General features: G+C 42.3%; 1 protein-coding gene across 3 annotated transcripts in view; it reads left to right on the top strand.

Annotated features, from left to right (window-relative positions):
- KIF5C (kinesin family member 5C) overlaps window positions 1–23,675 on the top strand; it is a 132,785-nt gene that overhangs the window by 31,249 nt on the left and 77,861 nt on the right. For all 3 annotated transcript variants that reach the window (XR_013228093.1, XM_077320109.1, XM_077320110.1), the window contains exons 3-4: window positions 3,925–3,998; window positions 19,359–19,463. Coding sequence is in view for 2 of the 3 variants with exons in the window: in XM_077320109.1 (XP_077176224.1) it covers window positions 3,925–3,998; window positions 19,359–19,463 (179 nt within the window). In the remaining variant the exon portion in view is untranslated. The remainder of the gene's footprint in view (window positions 1–3,924; window positions 3,999–19,358; window positions 19,464–23,675) is intronic.

Genomic DNA, 23,675 nt, shown 5'->3' with positions numbered 1-23,675 from the left:
GGAATTGCTTTAGTTCTGTCAGGGCCCTGATCTCCTCTGAGAGCTCATTCCACCAAGTGGGGGCCAGGACAGAGAAGTCTGTGGCCCTGGTTGAGGTCAAGCAGGCTTCCTTGGGGTCAGAGATCACCACCAAGGATTACCAGCACAAAGCTCTTTGAGGGGTGTAGGCAGAGGGATGGTACACTAGGCCGAGACTGTGTATGCCCTTGAAGGTGACAACCAGAGCTTAAGCCTGACCTGGAATTCTACTGGTAACCAGTGTAGTTGTTGGAGAATGGGCCGAATGTGGGACCTCCATGGTCTTTCTGTGAAGACCCTGACCACTGCATTCTGGACCAGCTGTAGTTTCCAGATCAAGGTTAAGGGTAGGCCTGCGTAGACTGAGTTGCAGAAGTCCAATCTAGAGGTGACCGTCATGTGGATCACTGTGGCTAGGTGTTCTGGGGCTAAGTAGGGTGCTAGAAGTTTGGCTTGGCAAAGGTGGTAGAATGCCAGCCAGTGCAGTTGTTGGAGAATGGGCCGAATGTGGGACCTCCATGGTCTTTCTGTGAAGACCCTGACCACTGCATTCTGGACCAGCTGTAGTTTCCAGATCAAGGTTAAGGGTAGGCCTGCGTAGACTGAGTTGCAGAAGTCCAATCTAGAGGTGACCGTCATGTGGATCACTGTGGCTAGGTGTTCTGGGGCTAAGTAGGGTGCTAGAAGTTTGGCTTGGCAAAGGTGGTAGAATGCCAGGCATGCTACTCTTGAGACCTGAGCCTCCATTGAAAGACATCATAGTGGTAGATATTAAACATAGGAAAGCAGTTGCCTGTAATCAGCAAATTTTAATCCTCTGGTAGTCTGAATAGAGACAGCAGTCCTTTCCATTAGGGAAATTCAGAGAAGGAAGCAATGACATTTTAGGCATTCTAAACAATCCTCCATCCTTATTGTTTGGAGCCCCCTCCCTCCACACAGAAAAGGTGATTTAGCCACCAGTGCAGGCCAGCAGGAAGGCATTCATATCTCTCCATCTTGACCAACCCCCATTAGAACACCAGCTTTTGTCTAAAAGCAAAAGGAATGCAAAGGGATTACCATTACTGGGCACAGACAACTTCCTAGCCTTGTGGGCAAGAGGCATGCATATCAGAAACCTATGCCTTCTTTCCCCTAAGAAGCAATAGGATTTAGGCCACAATGTGAGCACAGTGCTATATGAAACAAGCAAGATCTATTGCAAGGTATTTCCTTACCTCTAAGGAAATCAAGAAGGAAATCCATAAAAACAAACAGCAACTCGTGTGAGCCTTCTCCTTCAGGTGTGGAAGTGTCCAAAAGCTGGAGAAGTTGCGGATGGGATACTAAGCAGTTGCGAGACCATTGTAAATGCTCAAACCCTTACAGCTTGGAAGCTGCAAGCCCTCCTTGCAGTGCCAGGACTTACATTTCTAGCATTTGTAAAATGCTCACAACTGAACCTCTGCTACTGTAGTACTAACTGTACTTTATTTGTAACTTTGAGGGGAGGGTTGCTCCTTGTATCTGATGAAGTGTGCATGCAAATTAAAGTTTATACTCAGAATTAAACTTTGTTGCTCTTAAAGTGGCACTGATACTTCAGACCAACATGGTTACACACCTGGATCTCTTTTCATCTCTGCTGCTTGAGAGAGTTCTAGTTTCAGAATAAGAGGGAAATAAACGGAGAAGGTGTTGTAAAGGAGGAGCCTGCCCATCAGCGCTCCCCCCCATCCTGAGCAGCCCTGGCTGTAGTCTCGTTAGGCCTTGGCAGGGTTGCCCAGGTGGGGGAAGGGAGCCCCCCAGTGTTCACCTTTGCCCCAAGAAGCTCCACTGCAGCCTTGCCAGGCCTTGTTGTGCCTATCTGGGTTGGAGGGGGGGGGGCTTATGTCTGTTGTACTTTTCGTATAATGGTCTTTTCTGATAGTGGAATAAAATTCTGTTAGTCTTTAAGATGCCGTGAAACTTTTTTGTTTAGCTTTAATACCAGTTTCTGAGAGTTTCTTGTTGAAGTCTTAACTTAGTATAGTAGATGGAATGACATCTGTTCTATTTATGTTAAAAATGGTAGTAAATAAGATTATTTATCTAGTCATCCAGCCTGCAAATTAAGCTAAGGTGACCAGATTGTTCCACCTTTGGAGGGACATCTGGGGGTACCTGGCAAATTGTACTTATGTTGAAATTTTAAAATATATATTACAATACTATTTTTGCATTCTATGCATTCTATGAAACTTTAGGTTGCTCCATATAGACCAAATTTTTAATCAAGAACCCCCCCCCCCCACCGTCAATGGTGTCCCACTTTACCAATGTTAGAATCTGGTCACCTTATAGCAGCCTAAGAAAGCAGGTCAGATTTGTTCTCTTAGTTGGATTATAGGTAAAAAATACCTTCACTTAAATGGGTAAATAATTTGAAAGTATTATTTCAAATACATTCAAAAGACAAAGTTTTCCCGCTCAAAGATGTTCCCATGGCCATCGAGGGTGCCCCCTCCCATGTCCAGGTGCTGTCCAGGAACTCCTGAAGCTGCATTGAATTCAGATATATCAAATGTAAAGACATAATATGATGAGATTATGATTTCTTTTATGATTTCTTTCAGGTCAGGTAAGGATTAGTTGCCAGGAAGGGCTAGTTAGCTAAGTACAGCTAAGATCGGAAAGTCTGTGAATAGCAGCAAATAGCATTATAACAGAGTTAACAACAAATGTAAAAACTGAGTTTGAGCCCAGTGGCACCTTTTAAGACCAACAAAGTTTAACTGGGTATGTGAGAACTGAATGACTTAATGTAGTGAGATAAAAACTCGATATTTCTGTTAAATCCTAGGGTTCAATTGTCCTGTTGTAATAATTTGTAATCCAGCTATATCCCATTCATCATTGATCTTCTGTGCAATCCCACATGGGACTGCACATGAACAAGCCTGCCATTGGAGAGGTCTTTACAGCTAAACGTCTCTAGGGGATGCTGCGTGTCAGAGCCATAAAGCTTGTTCCCACCCATGCTCCTTTGCAGCAGTGCCCCCAGTTGGATGCACTCTGGTTTTTTACTTAGTCTTGCCCAGACCCGTTCCTTACTTTATCCCCTGCCCCATTTTCACCAACACAAAAGCTCGCTGGATCTAAGATACTGTTTTGCCATTGTGTTTAACATAAATCTTCGGGTGATGCGGGTTCTCTTCTCAGGCTTGATAAATCTTATATTAGACAGGTGAGACTAAGAGAAATATATATTTTCCAGGAAGAGGGGTACATCTCTCATCCAGATTATACAGTCTGACCTCATTCACTATTGCCATTAACAGATTATATGCCCTATTCATATTGTAATTTGTAGGAGGACTGCTCATTTAGTTATGCCATTTCAGTTCTTCTAATTAAAGCTGGAGAGTTAAGTGGGGTCCATTCTCTCAAAAAGAAGGAACCTTATGACATTATTTTTAAAATTAACTTCAGGAATATAAAGGAGTATAAAATAATCTCAGATGGAGAAGAAACTGTATATGAGTCTTAAAACCTGATTTTGCTTCATTTCCGGTGCAATGCTGGAAAGCTAATATTGTAGATACAGGTTTTTCTTTTCTTTTCCTTATACTCCAATTCTAATAAACTGGACACTAACAAGAGTGCAAAATATGTTTATTCAGAAAATCAATAGGAAGGGTCAAATGCCTTCATCATTATCTAAATTAGATCTGGATGTCAAGAAATCTGGTTTCCTTGTGTTACCGTAGCAACACTGTGAATTTGTGCATTTACCAGCAGATGCCATTCCTTGATTTCCATTTTTCCCCTTTCTTCCTCCTCACTGAATGTTCACTAATACATGTGCTGCTTTTTCTCTCTCCATGATTTATAGTAGTCAATATAACCAATTCTGCTCCCCCCTCCCCCCTTTTATGCTTTCAGATGTTCTGGAGGGCTACAATGGTACTATTTTTGCTTATGGTCAAACATCTTCAGGAAAAACACATACCATGGAGGTAAGAGTTATTTCAATAATGAATATAGTAACTTAATTGGTAATGAAGATTCTTAGGAACCATAATACGGTTTTTATTGCTGAAACTTGATGGCTACTTATACATTATTATGTATTAATACCACAAAGTTATAGCACTTTGTCATTTATAATATTTTAGTTTGTTTATATATACTGGAGGATACGAACACCAGAGAGGGACCTGCAAGGACCCCCAGGGGACGGAAAATCCCCTATACATCCGGTTTTACTCCTGAACATTTTATCTCCTTCCTGCCCCATTCTGGCTCCCCTTCTGCCATCCGCTACCCTCCTTCTCTTGCTGTATGTGGCCACTGTTTCCATTTCAAGTGCTATTTTGTTGGGTCTCTTCTCACAGAGGATATGATGGGAGGGAGCCAGCAGCTGTGTCAAGCTAACAGACTGGAAACAATCACTTCTTAGGAAGAAAGCATTTATTTTTCCAAGCAGATCGATACCTTAGACCAGGGGTAGTCAAACTGCAGCCCTCCAGATGTCCTTTGACTACAATTCTTGCTGGCAGGGGCTCATGGAAATTGTAGTTCATGGACATCTGGAGGGCCACAGTTTGTCTACCCCTGCCTTAGAATATCAAAGCCGAAACTCGCAAATACATTCAAAAGACAAAGTTCTCCCGCTCAAAGATGTTCCCACGCCCATCGAGGGTGCCCCCTCCCATGTCCAGGTGCTGTCCAGGAAAGCAGCCTAGAGTCTAGACGATAAGTCAAACCTCCCCGACGTTGGTTCCGCTAGCTACAGCTACTACACAGATAAAACTGCCTGGTAATGTTGCAAAGGAGAACAAAGCATTTCAGAAAGTACAGTTAACAGAAGGCCAAAGCAGACAAGCTGGTCATACAGAATTCAAGATGGATACACATTGGTTCACAGATCTCATGGCAGTAATCACATGAGTCTGACAAGCTGGCCCTACGGTACATCATAAAGAAGAAGACCATTATCTATCCTGAGAAACTTAAGGCTCTAAAATTTGATACAGAAGAGAGAACCAAGGTTGAGATGGAGATGGGGATATTTTGTAGAAGATAATGAGCTCCTGAATCTCCCCCTAACCCAGTTGTGTTCTGGCCTGGGGAAAGGGCAGAGGGAGACAGCAGGAGCCCCTCCTCCCCTCACAGTCCTGCTTGGAAGGAAGCCTCCCACTGCTTCTAAATGGAATTGCTATCAGGATTGCACTGCTGTGCTATGGCTGCTACTTCACATGGCAAATTTGTGCAATTTATAACATATTGTTTGGCCCGTCATTATAAATTATTTTGCACTTAGTTCTCTTTCCCCTCTCCCTTTGAAGCTATATGCGTAGTTCAAACTGATATTCAGCCTTGAAATGTAGAACTGTTTGCTGAACACATGCCGTAATTCATTTCTCAGCATTTAGTGTTAGCTATTAGATTTTTTAAAAAGGTACAGATTCAGTATCAACATGTAAATTAAACCAGTGGCCTCACTTTACCTGGGCAGTAATGAACTCTAATGGTATCCTAATTTTATTTTATATTTATCCTGGTAACATTTTGAATGTGTTCATTTGAATAGGACCATTTGTGTAGGACCATGATCCCATTGTTTATATTTAACATGGACTGGTATTCAAAATTTTGTAGCACCTATAGAATAAAATGAAAGTATAAAAGTAGTAAGCCTGTAGAACAGCCATTATCAACTTTTTTTTGGTGCCAGTCCTGATAGGAGCTCAGGTTCCAGGGCCCCCTGCAGTAGGCTGGCCACTTGTGCAATGGGCTAGGCAAAAAAGGGCCTAAGGTAAAGGTATCCCCTGTGCAAGCACCAGGTCATGTCTGACCCTTGGGGTGATGCCCTCCAGCGTTTTCATGGCAGACTCAATACGGGGTGGTTTGCCAGTGCCTTCCCCAGTCATTACCGTTTACCCCTCAGCAAGCTGAGTACTCATTTTACCGACCTCAGAAGGATGGAAGGCTGAGTCGACCTTCAGTCGGCTGCTGGGATTGAACTCCCAGCCTCATGGGCAAAGCTTTCAGACTGCATGTCTGCTGCCTTACCACTCTGTGCCGCAAGAGGTTCAAAAAAGGCCTAAACTAAGAGTAAACCAACTATATGCAATGTACCTTGTCTTATATATATATATATATATATGCAAGACAAATTTCTAGAACAGTCGCCCAAGAGAAGCATGTGTATTCATTTTTTTTCTTGAATGTATTAATTTAAGCACACACAAAGGAGTGGGTTACATGAATTCTTTTCCTTTCTCTTGCCGTACTTTCTAGCAATTAATGATATTATACATGACAGAAAGGATATTTCATTGGTTCAGTTACTGTGCTGCTCATCCAGACTGCACCAACTTGGCCTGGTTGTGTCAAGACAGGAGAGGTGCAAGAGCCAGAAGCCAGAGTCCAGTTCAGGAGGTCAAGAGCCAGGGAGACAGTTCACACAGCAAGTGAGGCAGACAGCAGAGTCAAGCTGAGCTGGGGTCAAGAGCCAGAGAAACAGTCAACTCCAAACCATAGTCAGAAGCATGGCCAAAATCAGGAACCAGGAGTCAGGCAGGCAGAGCTTTGCCATAGCAAACTGGAACCAGGGATTATCTGAGAAGACAGGCAGTTAACGCATGTGTTGCACCCACAAAGGACCTTGCCTCAAGGCCCTTCTGAAATAAAGCCAAGCTGGGTGAGGAATCCCTTAGCCAGAGGGCTTGCAACTGGTCCTAGTCCTCATCAGAAGAAACAGGTACAGCTGAGCCCCATCTACACTGACAACAAACTGCTAGGTGTGCTGATCTCCTGACAGCGGTCAGAGTACATTACCTCCTCCAATGCTGCTGTGTGGGACTCACTGGGGTCTTTGCCAGGGACCAGTGGTGCCGTTCCTCTGGTAAGTCTTCAGGGCTGGCATACATGTTCACATCAAGGGGTGTTGTGTTCTGTAGCTCAAGAAGGTCTCACACTGAAGATCTTGTCTTCCAAATGATGTCATTTGCATGATAATTTTAATCACTTGGCTTTGCTAATTGAACTTGCAGAGTGCTTGCTTATATGCTAAAACTCTGGTTCAGGTAGAGGCATGGCTGAATAATTTTAGCCAGTTCCTTGTCATATTCTCTGGTCAAGTTTGATAAAGTAGTAGCTTTTAAACTGTTTTGCTTACCAGGCTTATTGGAGCTTCCTTTTAGAAAATCCTAGGAATGGCCCAGAGACCACAATCTTTTTTGAGGTGGTGAGCATGGTTTTGGGTAGTTGACAAGTCTAAATTTTTAAGTCTGGCTTGTACTTGAATTGCAGTTAAGGGGTGTTTTTTCTTTCCTTTCCTAATGAGGAGGGGGTTTTCACAAGGGAGAGCAGTGGAATATGTGTGTTTTTAGCAACCTTTGTCAGCCCACTGACAATGATGCTGTATCCCAGCAGAACATACAGTCTTTTTTAGAGAGGCATATTCCTACTTCTCTTTTGATTTTTTTTAATGTTTACATATGTGAAACAAAACATCAGAGAATTCCTCTACTTGTCACCAGAATAAACTTTTGCATCACAAATCAGTCACTTCTTAAGGGATTTCATGACAATGCTTCATGCACTGTCAATCTTTAAATTGTTAGGCTTTAAGACACCACAATAATGTTGTTTGTTTGTACCTATTACCTATTCCCCTATGATACACAGCTCAGCTGAATTTTTGGAAGAGGATATCATGCTGCCTGGTCTGAAGGGCTGTCGCTATGCCACATTCCTTGACTTTTTAACCCCTTACCCCTGCTAAGTCTGCTTTTGCTTTTTCACCTGGTCATACCTTACTGGTGTGTGTGTGTGTTTTAAATTTACCAAACAACTTGTTAGTAGGTGATGCTACTTTCTGGCCTTATTGCTTTCAGGGTGTCTGGTTCAATTTCTCTGCCTCATTATCTTTCTGCTTACTCAAAATATTGTTAGGCTGTGCATTCAGCCCAGAAGAGTTATTAGAAGCCAGCACAACAATGAAGTCAGTGAAGTAAGACAGTAGCATAATAGTGGTATGTCCTTACTAAAGGTTCTAGTAGTTAATAAAGCCTTGGTCTTGCATTATTTTTGTGTGTGTCATGGACTCTACCATCTAACTTAGTTAGCCTGCCTGCTGTTTAGGGATATTTTTTTCCATTTAATTAAATTAAAAGCCAGAGTGGGGAAACATGATTATATTTGGATTCAGAATTCATAAGACAAGTGGCAGAGACTTAAGAACACTGATAAAACTGAACATTTTTCTGTAGGGAAAAATAGGATGTAATTCAAGGAATTACTTCCAGTCACAATATCTATGTGAACAGCCAGTGATTTCACTAACAAGAAGCTGGTCTATATGACAATAAGATATCTCCCCCCCCCCCCAATTTTGTTCAGAGAAGTGGTAGGATTAGGTTCCTACCCCCTTCGATTATTTCCCCTGTTGGATTTTATTACTCCCTCCAATGAAGTCTTTTTCCAACAAAGAAAGGTTTTTGTTCAAAAGCAAAGTCATTCACCATTGGGAGAAGTATTTCTTTCTCCCTTCAAGAAAAACTTGGCAGAGGAAAGTCATGGGATCCCATTTAGCAGATGGGAATGGTAGGATCCAATCCACAGTTTACTTTCTGTCAAAATGAACATGCCATTAAAACTAAGTAAGCAAGCAACCTGTTAAGTCATTGCAGCATTAGTCTATCAATGTTTCGTGCTGAGATGTTAAAATGTGCATTATTTAACATGTTTTAATGTCCTTGTGGTAATGATCTGTCTCATCTTGCAGCAGCTTCATGTATTACTCTTCTTGAGGATTACACTAGATGAGATGCAGTGAGATGCAGTGAGGTCTGTAATCAGATCTCCATTGTGTGTTTTACTGCAGCTGTCTAAGGTCTGCTTTGGATCAGAGCCAGGGGTAGCAATCCCATGTGTGTTGTTCCCTTTCATTTTTCCCCTAGATCTGCCTTTGAGATCTGTCCTCTTGGAAGAAAATGTAATGTTTTCTCTATGGGGCAAGTAATTTCTGGGGGCGGTGTGAGTTGGGGAATGGGAGATGCAGAAACACTTATCCCCCCCCCCAGTTGTGCATGAAGTTGCCTTGTACTGAGACAGACCCATGTCCTGTCAAGGTCAGTATTGTCTACTCTGATGTCCAGTGGCTCTCCAGGGTCTCAGAGGTCTTTCACTTCAGTTCTGCCAGGCCATTTTAACTGGAGATGTTGATACACTGGGTGTAGGCTTGTGCAAGGCCCCCCCGATTTGGATTGGTCTGAATCGGGGGCCCCTTGCACAAGCCTACACCCAGTGTATGATATTGGTTACTATGGCAATAGACTTAGCAAGGCATCTTTGCCTTTTGAAACCAAATGCTTAAAGTCTAGCATTAAATCAAAGATAAGCATCACAACTAGCCATAAATGTATGCCTGTAATGAATACAAATAACTTGTAGATTCTGAATTGTCTGAACAGAAAAGGTAATAATGGTAACTTTTAAGTGACCTACAATAATTAGCTTTGAAATTTATTTTCAGTGGGTTGTGAATGAAACAAGATCGTGGCAACCAGTTTCAACAGCAAATCAGGCACTCAATGGAAAAGTTACTGTTTAAGATTAGGGGGACCTCCCAACATGTAGTACAAGTGGACTGCTACAAAAAGCTGATATTGTATAGTGAGGTAGTAGTGGTAGTAGTAGTAATAGTCGTAAAATGAAGCTGTGTGGCTTTAACTTTCCTGTTAAAGCCACACGGCTTCATTTTATGACTATTACTACTACTACCACTACTACCTCACTACTACTTTACCACTACTTTATTATTACTTTACTATTATTTCACTACTACTTTTACTACCACTTTACTATTATTTCACTACTACTTTACTACTACTTTACTTCACTACTACTTTACTACTGCTTTACGATTACTTTACTACTGATTGGTTGTGCAGCAACACTGCTTTTGTGATTAACCTGCTATGATTCCACATGGTGTAATCATTAGAAAACTAAAATGAGATGTACAATTAAGAAAATATGTTGAAATACTGAAGATGGAACAGACATTAAAAGGTGATGAGTTGGTTCTTATATGCTGCTTTTCTCTACCCTAATGAGGCTCAAAGTGGCTTACAATTGCCTTCCCTTTCCTCTTCCCACAACAGACACCCTGTGAGGTGGGTGAGGCTGAGAGAGCCTGCTCGGTCAGAACAGCTGACTGCTCGGTTAGAACAGCTTTATCAGTGCTGTGGTGAGCCCAAGGTCCCCCAGCTGGCTGCATGTGGGGGAGTGCAGAATCGAACCTGGCATCCCAGATTAGACGTCCGCACTCCTACTAACCACTACACCAAACTGATAGTAAGATTCTAGCCCAGTAACACCTTAGGCACCAAGAATTTGAAGGTATAGAAAAGTTCCCTTCATCAGGGAGGAGCTGAGGCTCTCAAAATCTCATTCATTGAAAACCTTGTTGACCTCTAAGGTGCTCCTGGGCTCAATTCTACTTGTTCTACTGAAGTTGTTCTACCAGCTGAAACCCTTTAGAGGGTGATAATTATTTCATACTCTGCTATGATTCAGTGTTATTTTCTGAAACAATATTGTCCTTTCAAGGTGGAAAGAACATTTGGGGGAAAGCCGTACTCAGCAAACTGAATTCAGCGCACGTGATTACCCAACTGCAAAATTCCAGTCCTGCATATAATACCTGTCAAGAAGTAAACTATCACCATAGAAATTACACCATGGAAAATACAATTATTAATAGTTAAATATTCCCAGCATCGCAATGACCTGAATCTTCAGAGGCAGCAATGGAAAGCATTGTTTCTAGACAGCTTGCTAGAAGAAGTCCAAAAGCTACAGGCAGCTCAGGAAGGAGAACAAGGCAATTAGGAAAGACACCTCTGCATTTTTAGATATACAAATAAATAGCTACTATAGTAAGCATACCCAGTGTATAATATTGGTTACTAAGGCAATAGGCTTGGCAAGACATCTTTGCCTTTTGGAACCAAATGCTAAAAGTCTAGCACTAAATCAAAGATAAGCATTACAACTAGCCATAAATGTATGCCTGTAATGAATACAAATAACTAGTAGATTCTGAATTGTCTGAACAGAAAAGGTATTAATGCTAACTTTTAAGTGACCTACAATATTTAGTTTTGAAATTTATTTTCAGTGGGTTGTGAATAGAAAAATATCGTGGCAACCAGTTTCAACAGCAAATCATGCACCCAATGGAAAAGTTACTGCTTAAGATTAGGGGGAGCTCCCAACATGTAGTACAAGTGGACTGCTACAAAAAGCTGATATTGTTCCAAATCTATCCCCTACTGCCTGCCCTATGCAACCTTTAGCTTCATTCATACAGCTTGCTCCATTAGTGCCAAATTGAAATAGGCGGTAAAGTAGTAGTGGAGTAGTAGTGAAGTAGTAGTGAATTAGTAGTGGTAGTAGTATTAGTAATAGTTGTAAAATGAAGCTGTTAACAGGAAAGTTAAAGCCACACAGCTTCATTTTACAACTATTACTACTACCACCACTACTACTTCACTACTACTTTGTTACTACTTTACTATTACTTTACTATGATTTCACTACTATTTTACTAATAATGTACTATCACTTTACTACCATTTCACTATTACTTTACTATTGTTTTACTACTGCTTTGCTATTACTTTACTACTGATTGGTGTAATCATTAGAAAACTTCTTCCCACAACAGACACCCTGTGAGGTGGGTGAGGCTGAGAGAGCCCTGATATCACTGCTCGGTCAGAACAGCTTTATTAGTGCTATGGTGAGCCCAAGGTCACCCAGCTGGCTGCATGTGGGGGAGTGCAGAATTGAACCTGCCATGCCAGATTAGAAGCCTGCACTCATAATACTAATACTTTACTAATACTTTACTATCACTTCACTATTATTTTACTATTACTTTACTATTGTTTTACTACTGCTTTGCTATTACTTTACTACTGATTAGTGTAATTGTTAGAAAACTAAAATGAGATGTACTTTATCAGTGCTGTGGTGAGACCAAGGTCACCCAGCTGACTGCATGTGGGGGAGGAGTAGGGAATCAACCACCGGGCTGCGGCTCCCCAACCACCGGGCTGCGGCTCCCTCTCTCCGCCCCCCCCGCAGTGAGAAACTTCCCAGGCCGCAAGCAAATTGGCCGCAAAAGCGGCCGATTAGCTTGCGGTCCGGAAAGCTTCTTTTTGCGGGAAGGGAGGAGAGGGAAGCGCAGCCGCCGGTGCAAACGTACATGCGTGGCAGGTCCGCGCATGTGCATTTGCGCCATGCACGGCCGCAAATGTGCATGCGTGGAAGTGCTACACATGGGTGTTTGTGGCAGCGCATGGTGCAAACGCACATGTGCCGACCTGCCACACATGCACGTTTCCACTGGCAGCCGCGCCCCCCCACTGGTCCATAGACTTAAAAAGGTTGTGGACCACTGGTCAAGACAACCTGCTCCCCCTCCCAAAATGGCCAGTGATGGTCCTGGAGAGGGTGGGTTTGTACACAGCTATGCTTCCCAACCATATTCTGACCAATAGCACCACTTCTGGGGGTCTTGAAGCCTGAAGAATTTTTCAGGGATCTCTCAGTGTTAAAAAGGTTGAGAAAGACTTACTTAAAGGGATAAAGAATACAAAGGAAAGGGCTTCCAGTCTTTTCATTCCTACGAAGCCCCAAGTAGTAGCAAAGATAATAGGCAGTTTCAAATTTCAGTATGGACAGTATGTAACCAACCAACAACCGGACAGAGTCACTCCAGGAAAGAAACCATGACACCAGGATCAGGACTGATTTCAGGGCTTTGTGCAGGTTTGGAAGCAAACTTCTACAGATTAGTGGAATTGACCAATTGTGAAATTTGGTTATAAGACAGAGCTTAGTGCACTCTCCACACAACATTTTATTTAGTCTGTCGTGCCACAAGCAAAGCTGAAAGACATTCTGTTGTGGGAGGCCATCTAGTGCCTCATCCTCATTTTCGAAGAGTGTATTTCATTCTATGCACAGCATGTTGTGGTGGTTAAGAGCAGTGGCATCTAATCTGGCAAGCCAGGTTTGATTCCCCACTCCTCAGTATGCAAGTCAGCTTGGTGACCTTGGGCTTGTCACAGTCTTGATAGTGCTGTTCTCATAGAGCAGTCTTGTCATGGCTCTCTCAGCCTCACCTACCTCACAGGGTGTCTGTTGTGGGGAGAGGAAGAGAGGGCAGTTGTAAGCCACTTTGAGATTCCTTTGAGTAGTGAAATACAGGGTATAAATGCCAACATCTCTGCCTTCTCTTCCTCTTCCTCCTGCTTCAGTACCAGGTAAATGGAGGGCAATTCTAAACCTCAAGGAGCTCATTCTATGGGTGTGAAATCAGGAATTTGACATGGAATCCCTCCAAGCCATCCTCCAAATTATTCAATTGGATGATTATCTGACTTTGTTGGACCTGAAGGAAGCCAATCTTTATGTGTCTATAAACCCTTTTCCCAGGCAGTACCAGCGTTTTGGATTCAAATGCCAATACAAGGCGTTTCCATTCGTCCTGTGTTCGACTCCTACAGTCTTCGCAAAGATCATGGCGATAACCCCTCAAGGCAGAAAGAGATTCTTACATATCCTTTTCTAGATGATATTTTGATCAGGGCGCAGGATTTGAAGACGACCGAGTTTACTACCACAACCACCATTCAGTTACTTCAAGTACATGGATTTCTTATACATTTTCAAAAAACTCACCTAGTTCCACAAGGATTCTTATTCCTCTGGGGGCCAGAATAGACACTCGCTATTCAAATGTTTTTCTGCCAGCAGAGAAACAATCAGCGATCAGGAAGATGATAAAGACCATTTGCAAGCAGCAGCACCTAGACTTGATGCTTCTGCCTCAACTTCTGGACCTTAGCATCATAGAATCATAGAGTTGGAAGGGACCCCTGGGGTCATCTCGTCCACTCCTCTGCACAATGCAGGAACTCACAACTACCTCCCCACCCACAGTGATCCCAATTTAATGCCTTCTCATTGCAACCAGTGCTATAAGGTTCTTGCAGTGAACTTTTCTCCCATATCAGAGAGACATTGTGAAGGAATTGGTGAAATGGTGGATATCAGTCTTTCTTCACACACACACACACACCCATCATAGTAATTATGGATGCCACCATGAGAGGATGGGGGCTCACTGCTTGGACCAGGTGATGCAAGGGAAATGGACACTGAAGGAAAAGGGGAACAGCAGAAACTGGCTTGAGTTAAGAGCAATAAAGCTCGTATTGTTCGCTTTTCAAGATCTGGTCCAGAAGAAATATGTCCTCATTAAGACAGACAGTGTCACAGTGAAGGTCTCTATATATTTGGACAGCAAAATACAGGCATTGGGACAACAGGTGAATCCCTATCACATCAAGATATAATTGCTTTCCTGCATGATGGGTGAAAAAAGCAAGTAACTGCTTGTTGCCCACAAGGGGTTGGCAAGTATGACAGCTAACAAATACATCAAAAGATACTAGAAGAGCACCAGGCAGTTAGCACCGCTAGCTGAACATAGATTTCCAGCATGGAGCCTGTCAAAGGTTTTACAGATGTTGGCCAAACCGCTTTCTGAACCACTGAACTCAATAGAGTTGAGATTTCTATTGTGGAAAGTGGCAATCCGCCTTGCTGTTAGGCTTGGGTGATTTGGTTTGGATAAGTCGAAAAGTACCCGAATCAATGTACTGCTGGAAGCTGTTGGGATAAAATTCAAATAATTGGAAATGCGATCTGTCTCAAGGAGAAAAGTGAGCTTTGGTGTTTTGTAAAATAACTTATTTCCTCATTAACTTTTTTCTCTCTGATGGATCATCTTTGCCACTGTCTAGAGAGCAGGTAAGATGAATGATGCAGACAAGGGAAATTGCCATCTTCTTCTGTGCAGATGCCGAAACAGCATCGTAATCCACCAGCTCAGAATGTAATAAAATCAGAATGAATATGGAATTTCAGCTGGTGGAGAAGAGATATTTTTGAAAGCCAATTTGCATTCAGAATTGCAGGCTCAGAATTACAGGCAGGTTTGTTGTTGTTTTTTAAGAAAGGGAAAAGGTATGTGTGTTTTGCTTGCTGCTTGTTATTTTGTAGTTCGTGGTATGTGGTCTAAATAAAACACAGATTCCAGTCTATGCTGTGTTTACACTTGTTCCTTGTAACTCTGACATCTTCCCATTAGGCCTTTTAGCCATACTTTTCCGGAAACCCATAAGCCCATGGCAAATACAAGGATACACACATTCATTCCACATAATACCTTTTATGGAGGATTTCCCTTGTACACTGTTGGAGTGGGAAAAGACTTTAACACTATAAAGGCTGGGCCTTTACAACTTTTTGATCCTGTTTAGAAGCCGTAGCACTTCTTTTTTAATTCCTGCAGGAACTCTTCCCTTTGCTTTTCTTCCTGGTATCTTTTGCTTTGCCAAAATTTATTCAGTTTGGGGAAACCCCACATATTTCAGCTTAAACTCTTAAGTTCTGTGTAGTCTTAAAGATTAGCATTTTTACTGTGTCATTAAAACAGGTTGGGGGGAGATCCTGCAAGTCCCCTCTAATATGATGAACCATTGCCATGTCCTTACTGAGAAACTCTTAAAACTGATCGAGGGAGGAACAAATGTCTGTGTTACTAGTTTTGACAGATTTTACTCGTTTTCTTACATTGAACTAGATAAAGACCTCAAAATGGAAAAGGTCTGATGTGACCTACTAGTAGTGAAGCTGGATTGCTATGAGCACTAGGTAGCCTTTTTCCTGCATCCTGACAAGGCTGGTGGTGGGGGGAGTGTCAAGAGCCCATTGGGAGAGGTGCTGGCTGGTTCCTTTCCCCTGCACTGCCCTGTCTGGGTGCAGGGAGCCGTTTCCCTGCACACTGCCCGTGGGGAAGTATAAAGAGCTGACAAGCATTTCTCCTCATTGGGAAAGGCATTTGCTCCTCTAGGGCTGTGGTGGAGTTAAAGAACAGGCAGCTGTTTCTCCCCCATCAGGAAAGGTGCTCACAGGCTCCTTGGCCCTTGCACCGCCCATCCAGGGTGCAGAGAGAGAGTTCTCTCTGCACCCTGCAGGCCAGTGGGGGAGGGGTGGAGTTAGAGCCAGCAAGTGTCTCTTCCCATTGGGAAAGGTACTTGCTGGCTCCTTGGCTTCTGTGCTTCCTCTCTGGAGTGCAGGATGCTTCCCTCTGCATCCAGGCAGGGAGGCGTGCCAAATGTTCAAAACCCTCTCTGGGGCTCTCTCTCTGAAGGCCTTTGAACATTCCGCACATTGTTGGAAGGACCTGTCACTTTTTATGAAGAATGGTGACTGTATGATATAATTTATTCAGTATATTTTGCCCAATGAGAGTAGGTTGTACAACAACAACAACAATAACACCTTTATTGGTATAACAAACAGCACAAGTATTATAGTAGGGTGGTAAAGGTATGTGGTTTTTGTTAGAAAGAACATCTTAATAATATTCTATTTGATTTATGCTTCCCAAGTATCATTAGTAGTTGAAAGATAGGAAACTTCAAATGGAAACCTCAAGTCTGTCAGAGAGAGAGATATATATTCTGTGCTAGGTTTTCGTGTTCAATTTCCTTCATAACGACTTGAAAGTTTAAGCTGGCTGCCAGTCTTCTAGTTCCATTGCACTGAGACGTAGCATGTCCTGTCTAAAGGGGCTATAGCAAAGTGATGATGAAAACTGACTGACTGCTGACGGCTATAATACACTATTGAGTTGGGCTGTAAGTATATTCAGTGGCATGCTCTTCCAGAGTTCACAGAGGGCTCTAGGCGAATGGGGGAGGGGAGATTGAGAGCATCATGGTCCTCCCTTGCTTTCTCGTAAACCCTGCAATCAGTCATGCGTATCAGTGATGTTGTGGTGGTGAGGAAAGAGCAGAACCCAAGGGCAAAGTATCTGTATTGCTCTATCCATGATGCCACCCATGGCAGCAATTTTGGTGACACCGCCCCTTTTTGTTCCCTTCCTGTTTTGGGTGGTGTGGTGAAACTGAAAGCCAGATGAACCCGCTCATCTACTTCATGTTATCCCATTTATTGGTCATAATAATGGACATAGGCTTGTATCCAATGAGACCCACTCATGGACTAGGCCTTGCGGAGTAGGACTTCTGCTTCCTCCTCCCTTTGCAGCATAATGACAGAAGTATCGATTTGCCTTTAATGCCTTTAACATCTAATATTCTTTGCATTAGGACAGATTTAGCCAGGGCAGAGTCCTGTGACTGAAAAAAAAAACTGGAGAAACCATAATAGCCCAATTTATCCTTAATTTTTCTCCTCCATGGTAGCAAAAATTTGTACTGCAACATCAAGTGAGTGAGGCCATTTGGAAGTTTTAATCCCAGGAATCTGGGAGTGATCCTGATGCCTCCCTTCCTATGGAGGTGCAGGTGATGAGGGTAGCCCTCCAGGTATTCTTCAACCTATGCCAGGCGAGGCTACTAGCACCCTACGTGTCCCCAGAACACCTGGCCATGGTGATCCATACAAAGGTCACCTCCAGAATTGACTTCTGTAACTTGTTCTACATGGTGCAAAATGTAGCTGCTAGGGTCCTCACGGGAACACCTTGGAGGGTTCATACCCAGCCTGTGCTGAAGCATATTAATTGGTTGCCAGTTGTGGCTTGGATCAAATTCAAGGTCTTGATTCTTACCTATACGGCTCTTTGTAGTCTGGGACTCACATACCTGAGGGACCACCTGTTGCCTTATGCCCTTTGCAGGGCCTTGCGCTGCAAGGTACTAATCTATTGATGGTGCCTGGCCATTGCGAGGTTTGCCTGGACTCAAACTTTGCTGCTGCCTTAGGCCAACATAGCTACCCACCGGTTTCCTTTATAGCAATACATACAAAAAATTCTAGTGGATATGGAGTGTTTGCTTCTGGTACATGACTTGTGAAAAATTGGAGCAAAGGAAAGTTTCTAGGTCAGTCACTAGAGCCTGGCTGATCATGTAGATAGAAATTAGTGCGAAGTGGAACGGGACATAGGAAGGTGATAAATCTGCAGACTGTTGTGCTGGGCTCACAGCCAGCAAATGCTGCCTTGCTAGCAGTACTGGTAGTGTGCACGGTCAGCTTCCTGGGCTTTATGCAAAGAATTTGAAGAAGAAAGGCAAGAACTTTATTTTTCCTGACCATATATCATTTCTAATCTTTGCTCTGGAAATGAAAATTAGCAGTGCAATAATGAAGACACACACACCCTTGTCTTATTTTTTGTAGTAGCAATTAGAGTTCTTCTCTAAAACTAGGAATATAAACAACTCAGCAATTCTAATGTCTCTTGCAACCAGGAACTAGGAATTCTTGAACTGGCGCCCAGCCAATCAGGCTTCCTTGTTACAGTGTTGGAGCCACGATGCAGCAACTAGTAATTTCAGAGAAAGCAGACAACTGCACACTTACTCATGCCGATTTTTCAAATATCGAGGGTTAAAACCACTCCTGGATATCGAGGGGAAAAGGTAGTGTCACTCTGGATCAACCCTTGCTTGTTGCAGAAAATTTAAATCACCCAAAATCAAAATGGAAATCGCATTCTGTGTAGATGGCAAGGACTGAATCAACCTGGGATTGCAATAAAAGCTCCGTAGAGATTCATTCCTGGGTCTGGCCACCTGTGCTGGACAGCATTAAAACAGTAAGGTTTCATGTATTGAAGTAACAAGTGAAGGGTTAAAATTCCTCACTAAAAGAGAGAGTTTGAGTGACAGGCAGCTCCAAGCACTCTGATTGGCCAGCATCTGCTGAGAGGGAATCGATATAGTAACTTTCTGTATTCTGATTCTGGTTGGCATTCTGACAAAACCTGTCTGTGCTTTGCTGAACATCTGTCCTGAGGAGAAATCTTAGTTCAAGAAAAGAATCTTTACTAAAACTGAAAGCAGTTCTGGAAAACTGGCAGCCCTTTTCCCTAGCTATCATATCTCTGATGCTCTGATGCCAAGCAAAACGGCCTGGTGTGTCACTGTTTCTCTATTTGCTATTAGAACTTTTGTTGCACAACGGGGTAGTGGAGAATTACAGACTTGAATGTGAAAAGAAGTTTAAATTTATATGAAGAGAATAGTAGGTACGGAGTTGGAGATCTGGGATCAAGTCACTTCCCCTCTATTATTGCCTTGCTGATCACCATATGACAATTCCCGATGTATGAAGTGTGCATAATAACAAATATTTAAGACTGCTTAGATCACTAGAAAGAAAGCATGTGGGCCCCTATAGTGTAAAATATATGTTTGCTGAAGAGATTTTCTTCAACTTTTTCTTATTTTAACTTTTTCTGACTTTAGGGGAAGCTGCATGACCCACAGCTGATGGGAATAATTCCAAGAATTGCACATGACATCTTTGATCACATCTATTCCATGGATGAAAACCTAGAATTTCACATAAAGGTAAATGTGGAATGACGTGTTATGTAATGGGGGGAAAAAAACACTTGAGTTTTGTGTCAGACTGCAGTCACTTTGTAAAAAGCTTGTACTTCTCTGTAGGTGTTTCCTGTAATTTGACATTAATATGAAACAAATTTGGTTTCCCCTTATCTAAGGTGAGGAAAAGATAACTTTCACATGATTAAAAATGGTGGTTTCATTAAACCTTAAATGGTAGGAATTATTATAGTTCCCAAATTGTGCGTGCATCTCTTGAACCTGAGAAATACATATCTGTTGCCCTTGCCATTACCTGGCAAATTTTTGTGTTAAGAAGAAAGTCTGCACCAGTCTATAGTTCACCCTGTCAGCGTGTGTCTGCATGGGTGTTGTGAGGAAGACCAGTGCCCCATCCTCCCTTTGGCCAGGTCTGTCTGGTAGTTTGAATGTAGAGCAGATGTAGGGATGTCAGCCTCCAGGTAAAGGCTGGTGATCTCCTGGGATTACAACTAAACTCCGGGTAACACAAATCAGTTCATCTGAAGAAAATCTTTACTTTGGAAAGTTGACTCCATGGCATTATAACCTGTTCAACCCCCTTCTCCTGCCCTGCTGATAGTTCTAGGCTTGGCATAACACGAGAAAGGCTTTCTACTGTTGGATTTTTTAAGACCATCGAAGCTTAATTAACACCAAAAGCTCATAGAATTAAACTTTTTTGGGCTTAAAGGTGCCACTAGACTCAATCTTTTTTCTGTTGTTTCAGACCAACATGGCAACCCACCTGAGTCTACTTCCCACTCCTTTTCAGGGGATTCTCAGAGGCAGGGAAGTCCTTCTTGGACTAATCAGAAAGTGGAGTGGCCATTCAAGCTTCCTGGCAAAGGAGGGTTTGAAATATGAAAATGGTGCACTTTGTAAAAAGAGAGTGGTATGCAGAGAAGAAGGAGTTGGTGTTAGGTTTGGTGGATTCTCCATTGACTCTGAGTTGAACAGGTCATAGTGACAGATAACAGGCATATCATCCGTACATTGATTCTCTCCTCTCCATCCAATTTGGGAAGCTCATGGGAATCTCTTTTTAATGGAGTTTTTGGCCGAGCTGAAAATTCCAAACAGGACAGATTTGTTCCTTCCTAAAATACAGGACTCTTGTAAAAATGGTGTCTAAATATAGGTAGCCCATGGTTTAATGAAACGTTGGTATATTGTGAAGCCTGAATATGAACTGAAGTGAACAAACAGGTAAAAGGGATTTTGCATAAGTGAATGCAGCTTCTGAAAATGTGGAAGTTGCAAAAATCCATATTTTTTTAACCTTTTGTTGTAATGATCAGACAGAATGCTCCTTTTAAGCCAGCTCAGTCTGTCTTTCGCTGGAAAGAAAGTTATGACATGTCTCTTGTAATGATATGATCACAATTTAAGAGCTTAGCTCATCTTAACACTGGTTGTATTTAAAAGGTTTTAAGAAGCTGCTGGATAATCCCAGAGTTGAGCTATTGAGCCAAATATTGCTCTTACAGCAGGATTAGTTTTAGACCAAGCTGATAGCTTTTTCTTCAATTTGCCATAGCTTTGAGTTAATCAGAAGCATTAGGAAAAGAAAAGAAGAAAATCTTGTAAGTATTTAAAAAGATTAGGAATGCTGTTTATCCACTAATACTACTTAGAATAGCCACAGTATTCTATTGCTTTGCTTGAATTTTTTTTTCCATTTGACTGACAAGTTGACACAGAGCTCCTCATGTGAGTAGTGAGCCGTACACCCTGCTCCATATCAGCAGCTCCATGCAGGCTGAACATCCAGTGAACAAAGGATGGGATTTGTCAGCATGGGGAGTGTGCGGGATCATGGATACCTTGCTTGAACACATACCCTAAATGGCTTATTGGTATTATAACAGAATGGAAAGGAAAATTGTCAGGTGATAGCTGAGTGATTTATTATACAAGGTCCCTGCATGTTTTGGTGTGCAGGTTTCATCAGGGAGAATCAGAACATTCACCTAGAGCTGGGACTGTCCAAAGCACCAGGTGAATGTTCTGATTCCCTTGATGAAGCCATGGTGAAAGGAACAGGGACTTTGTATAATCAACCACTCATCTATCACCTGGCAATTTCCCTTTTTAATCTGTTGGCAGATTGCTCGGTGCATTACATTTGCGTTTTTGTTTTCCATGTGTGGATGGTGTGGTTAAGAATGTTGCTCTTTTTCAGCACATGTTGCTTTTTAATAGAAAAAAAGGTTCAAATGGCCACAGATGCCATGGACGTTGGTTGGGTGGTCTTGGGCCAGTCATCCCTAAACTCACAGGGTTCTCGTAAAATGGAGGTGAGGAGAATGATGTAAGACACTTTCAGTTCTCATAGGGGAGAAAGGCAGAGTATAAATAAAATGAATAAAATATAATCATGGTAACTGTGGTTAGGAAAAGTTTAAAACTGAGGCTATAAGCTGCATTGCAGACTTATTCAAGCAGCACCAAACATTCACATGCCCTTGCATGAAGCTTATTGTAGCTGTGAAAATCTGTGGGCACTTATCTGCTATCCAGGTAGCTGATTCTAGGGTGCTTCCTGCATGAGCATCTTTAAATCATCTGGTTCCCATTTATGGGCAGGGTTTTACATAGCAAAACTGAGGCATGCAGTCTTAGAAAATGGCAGTGACTGATTACATTTTGCATCTCATTTGAAATTTTAAGGACCAGTCTGAGCCGATATCTTTTGTCATGCTTCTAGCGGCTGTGTTTCCCCTATTAAATATGAATGTGAGGGAAAAATTGTTTAAAATTACCCTGCTGTATTCTGCTTTATTTCCCCTTCCTGCTCAGAAGCATTATAGCGTGCTAACAATTGACTGGTGCATACAGCTGTGACAGCAAATGTACTTGAAAGATGTTGAATGGTGGTGCAAGATGAATGACAAGAGAATGGTGTCATTTGGAAACACAAGCATTCTGGCAGCACAGGAGGATCTCACTAGGTTGCCACCATGTTTTTCTGGGCAAAATGTTCTCAGGTGGGTCAAGTTGGTCAGGAGCAACAGAACAAGCCCTTCCTGGCAACTGACTTCTCCTCACCTATATGGTTGAGACTTTCAGGATATCTGAAGAAGGATGCATGCATTCAAAAGACTATTTTATTTATTTATTATCAAATTTATAACCCACCCCTATTGCCCCAGCTGTCTTGGGGTGGTTTGCAACAGTTAATAAACTCAGAACTAAACTTGGTTGTCTTAAATGTGGCAGTGGACTCAAACTTAGTTTTGTTACTGCCAAGGCTCACTCAACTGTGAGAATGTTTCTTTAGAACAGCGGTAGTCAAACTGCAGCTCTCCAGATGCCCATGGACTACAATTCCTGGCAGGAGCTCATGGGAGTTGTAGTCCATGGACATCTGGAGGGCCGCAGTTTGTCTGCCCCTGCTTTAGAATGTAGAATGACTGAGATAAATGGTTCTTTTCACATTTTAAAGTAACTGTTGGCTGCTTGCACATGGGTCAAATGCATTTGCACACCAAATGCAGGTGGAGGGCATAGAATCATTGGGACATATCGAACACTGAAGGACTGCATAATTAGCAGCATCATTATGCTGCTTACCTCTAATGTTCCACATGCCCCAAATAAGCTTCTTTGTCTTCCCCTGGGTTATGGCTGTAGCAGTGTCTTTGACCTCTGCTTTTCTCAGCTGAATCTTTATTGGGTTTTTGAACAGGCATTTGTTTCACAGTTTGGTAGTAAGCATGTTTGAGTTGTAGCTGTTGTTTGAATAGAAACTAATTTTTTATTTCTTAGTTGTATAAGTGTTCAGTGGCTTTTTTAAAAATGCCCTGGAACCCTTCCTTCTCTAATTACTTGCATGCAATCTTCATTGATTTCAGATTCTGTAGAATGAGCATTCAGGATTTATTGAGTTAGCCTAGGAATCAAGCAGTGCGGTGCTTGTTAATACTGTTAGGCAAACATATACCAGTTCAGTCCTCAGTGGCAGATTAACAAAAGAAAATTTATTTATTTATTTTCATGTTTTTAGCCCGCCACTCCCGGAACAACCGGCTCGTGGCGGTTTACATAAATCCCCGTAAAGACCCAAGATGCTGTTAAAAACACAACAACAAGATAACCCATTAGACTGTACCGATCCCCACATCTAACAGTCGCAAAACTTCCAGGGTTCAGCTTCAAGGGAATGTCCTGGTGGCTCTCCCAATTCTTCCTAGC

This window comes from Paroedura picta, chromosome 2 (genome assembly GCF_049243985.1).
Source record: "Paroedura picta isolate Pp20150507F chromosome 2, Ppicta_v3.0, whole genome shotgun sequence".
Classification (NCBI taxonomy): domain Eukaryota; kingdom Metazoa; phylum Chordata; class Lepidosauria; order Squamata; family Gekkonidae; genus Paroedura; species Paroedura picta.
The sequence above is the reverse complement of the archived record's forward strand: the minus strand, read 5'-3'. Positions and strand labels throughout refer to the sequence as shown.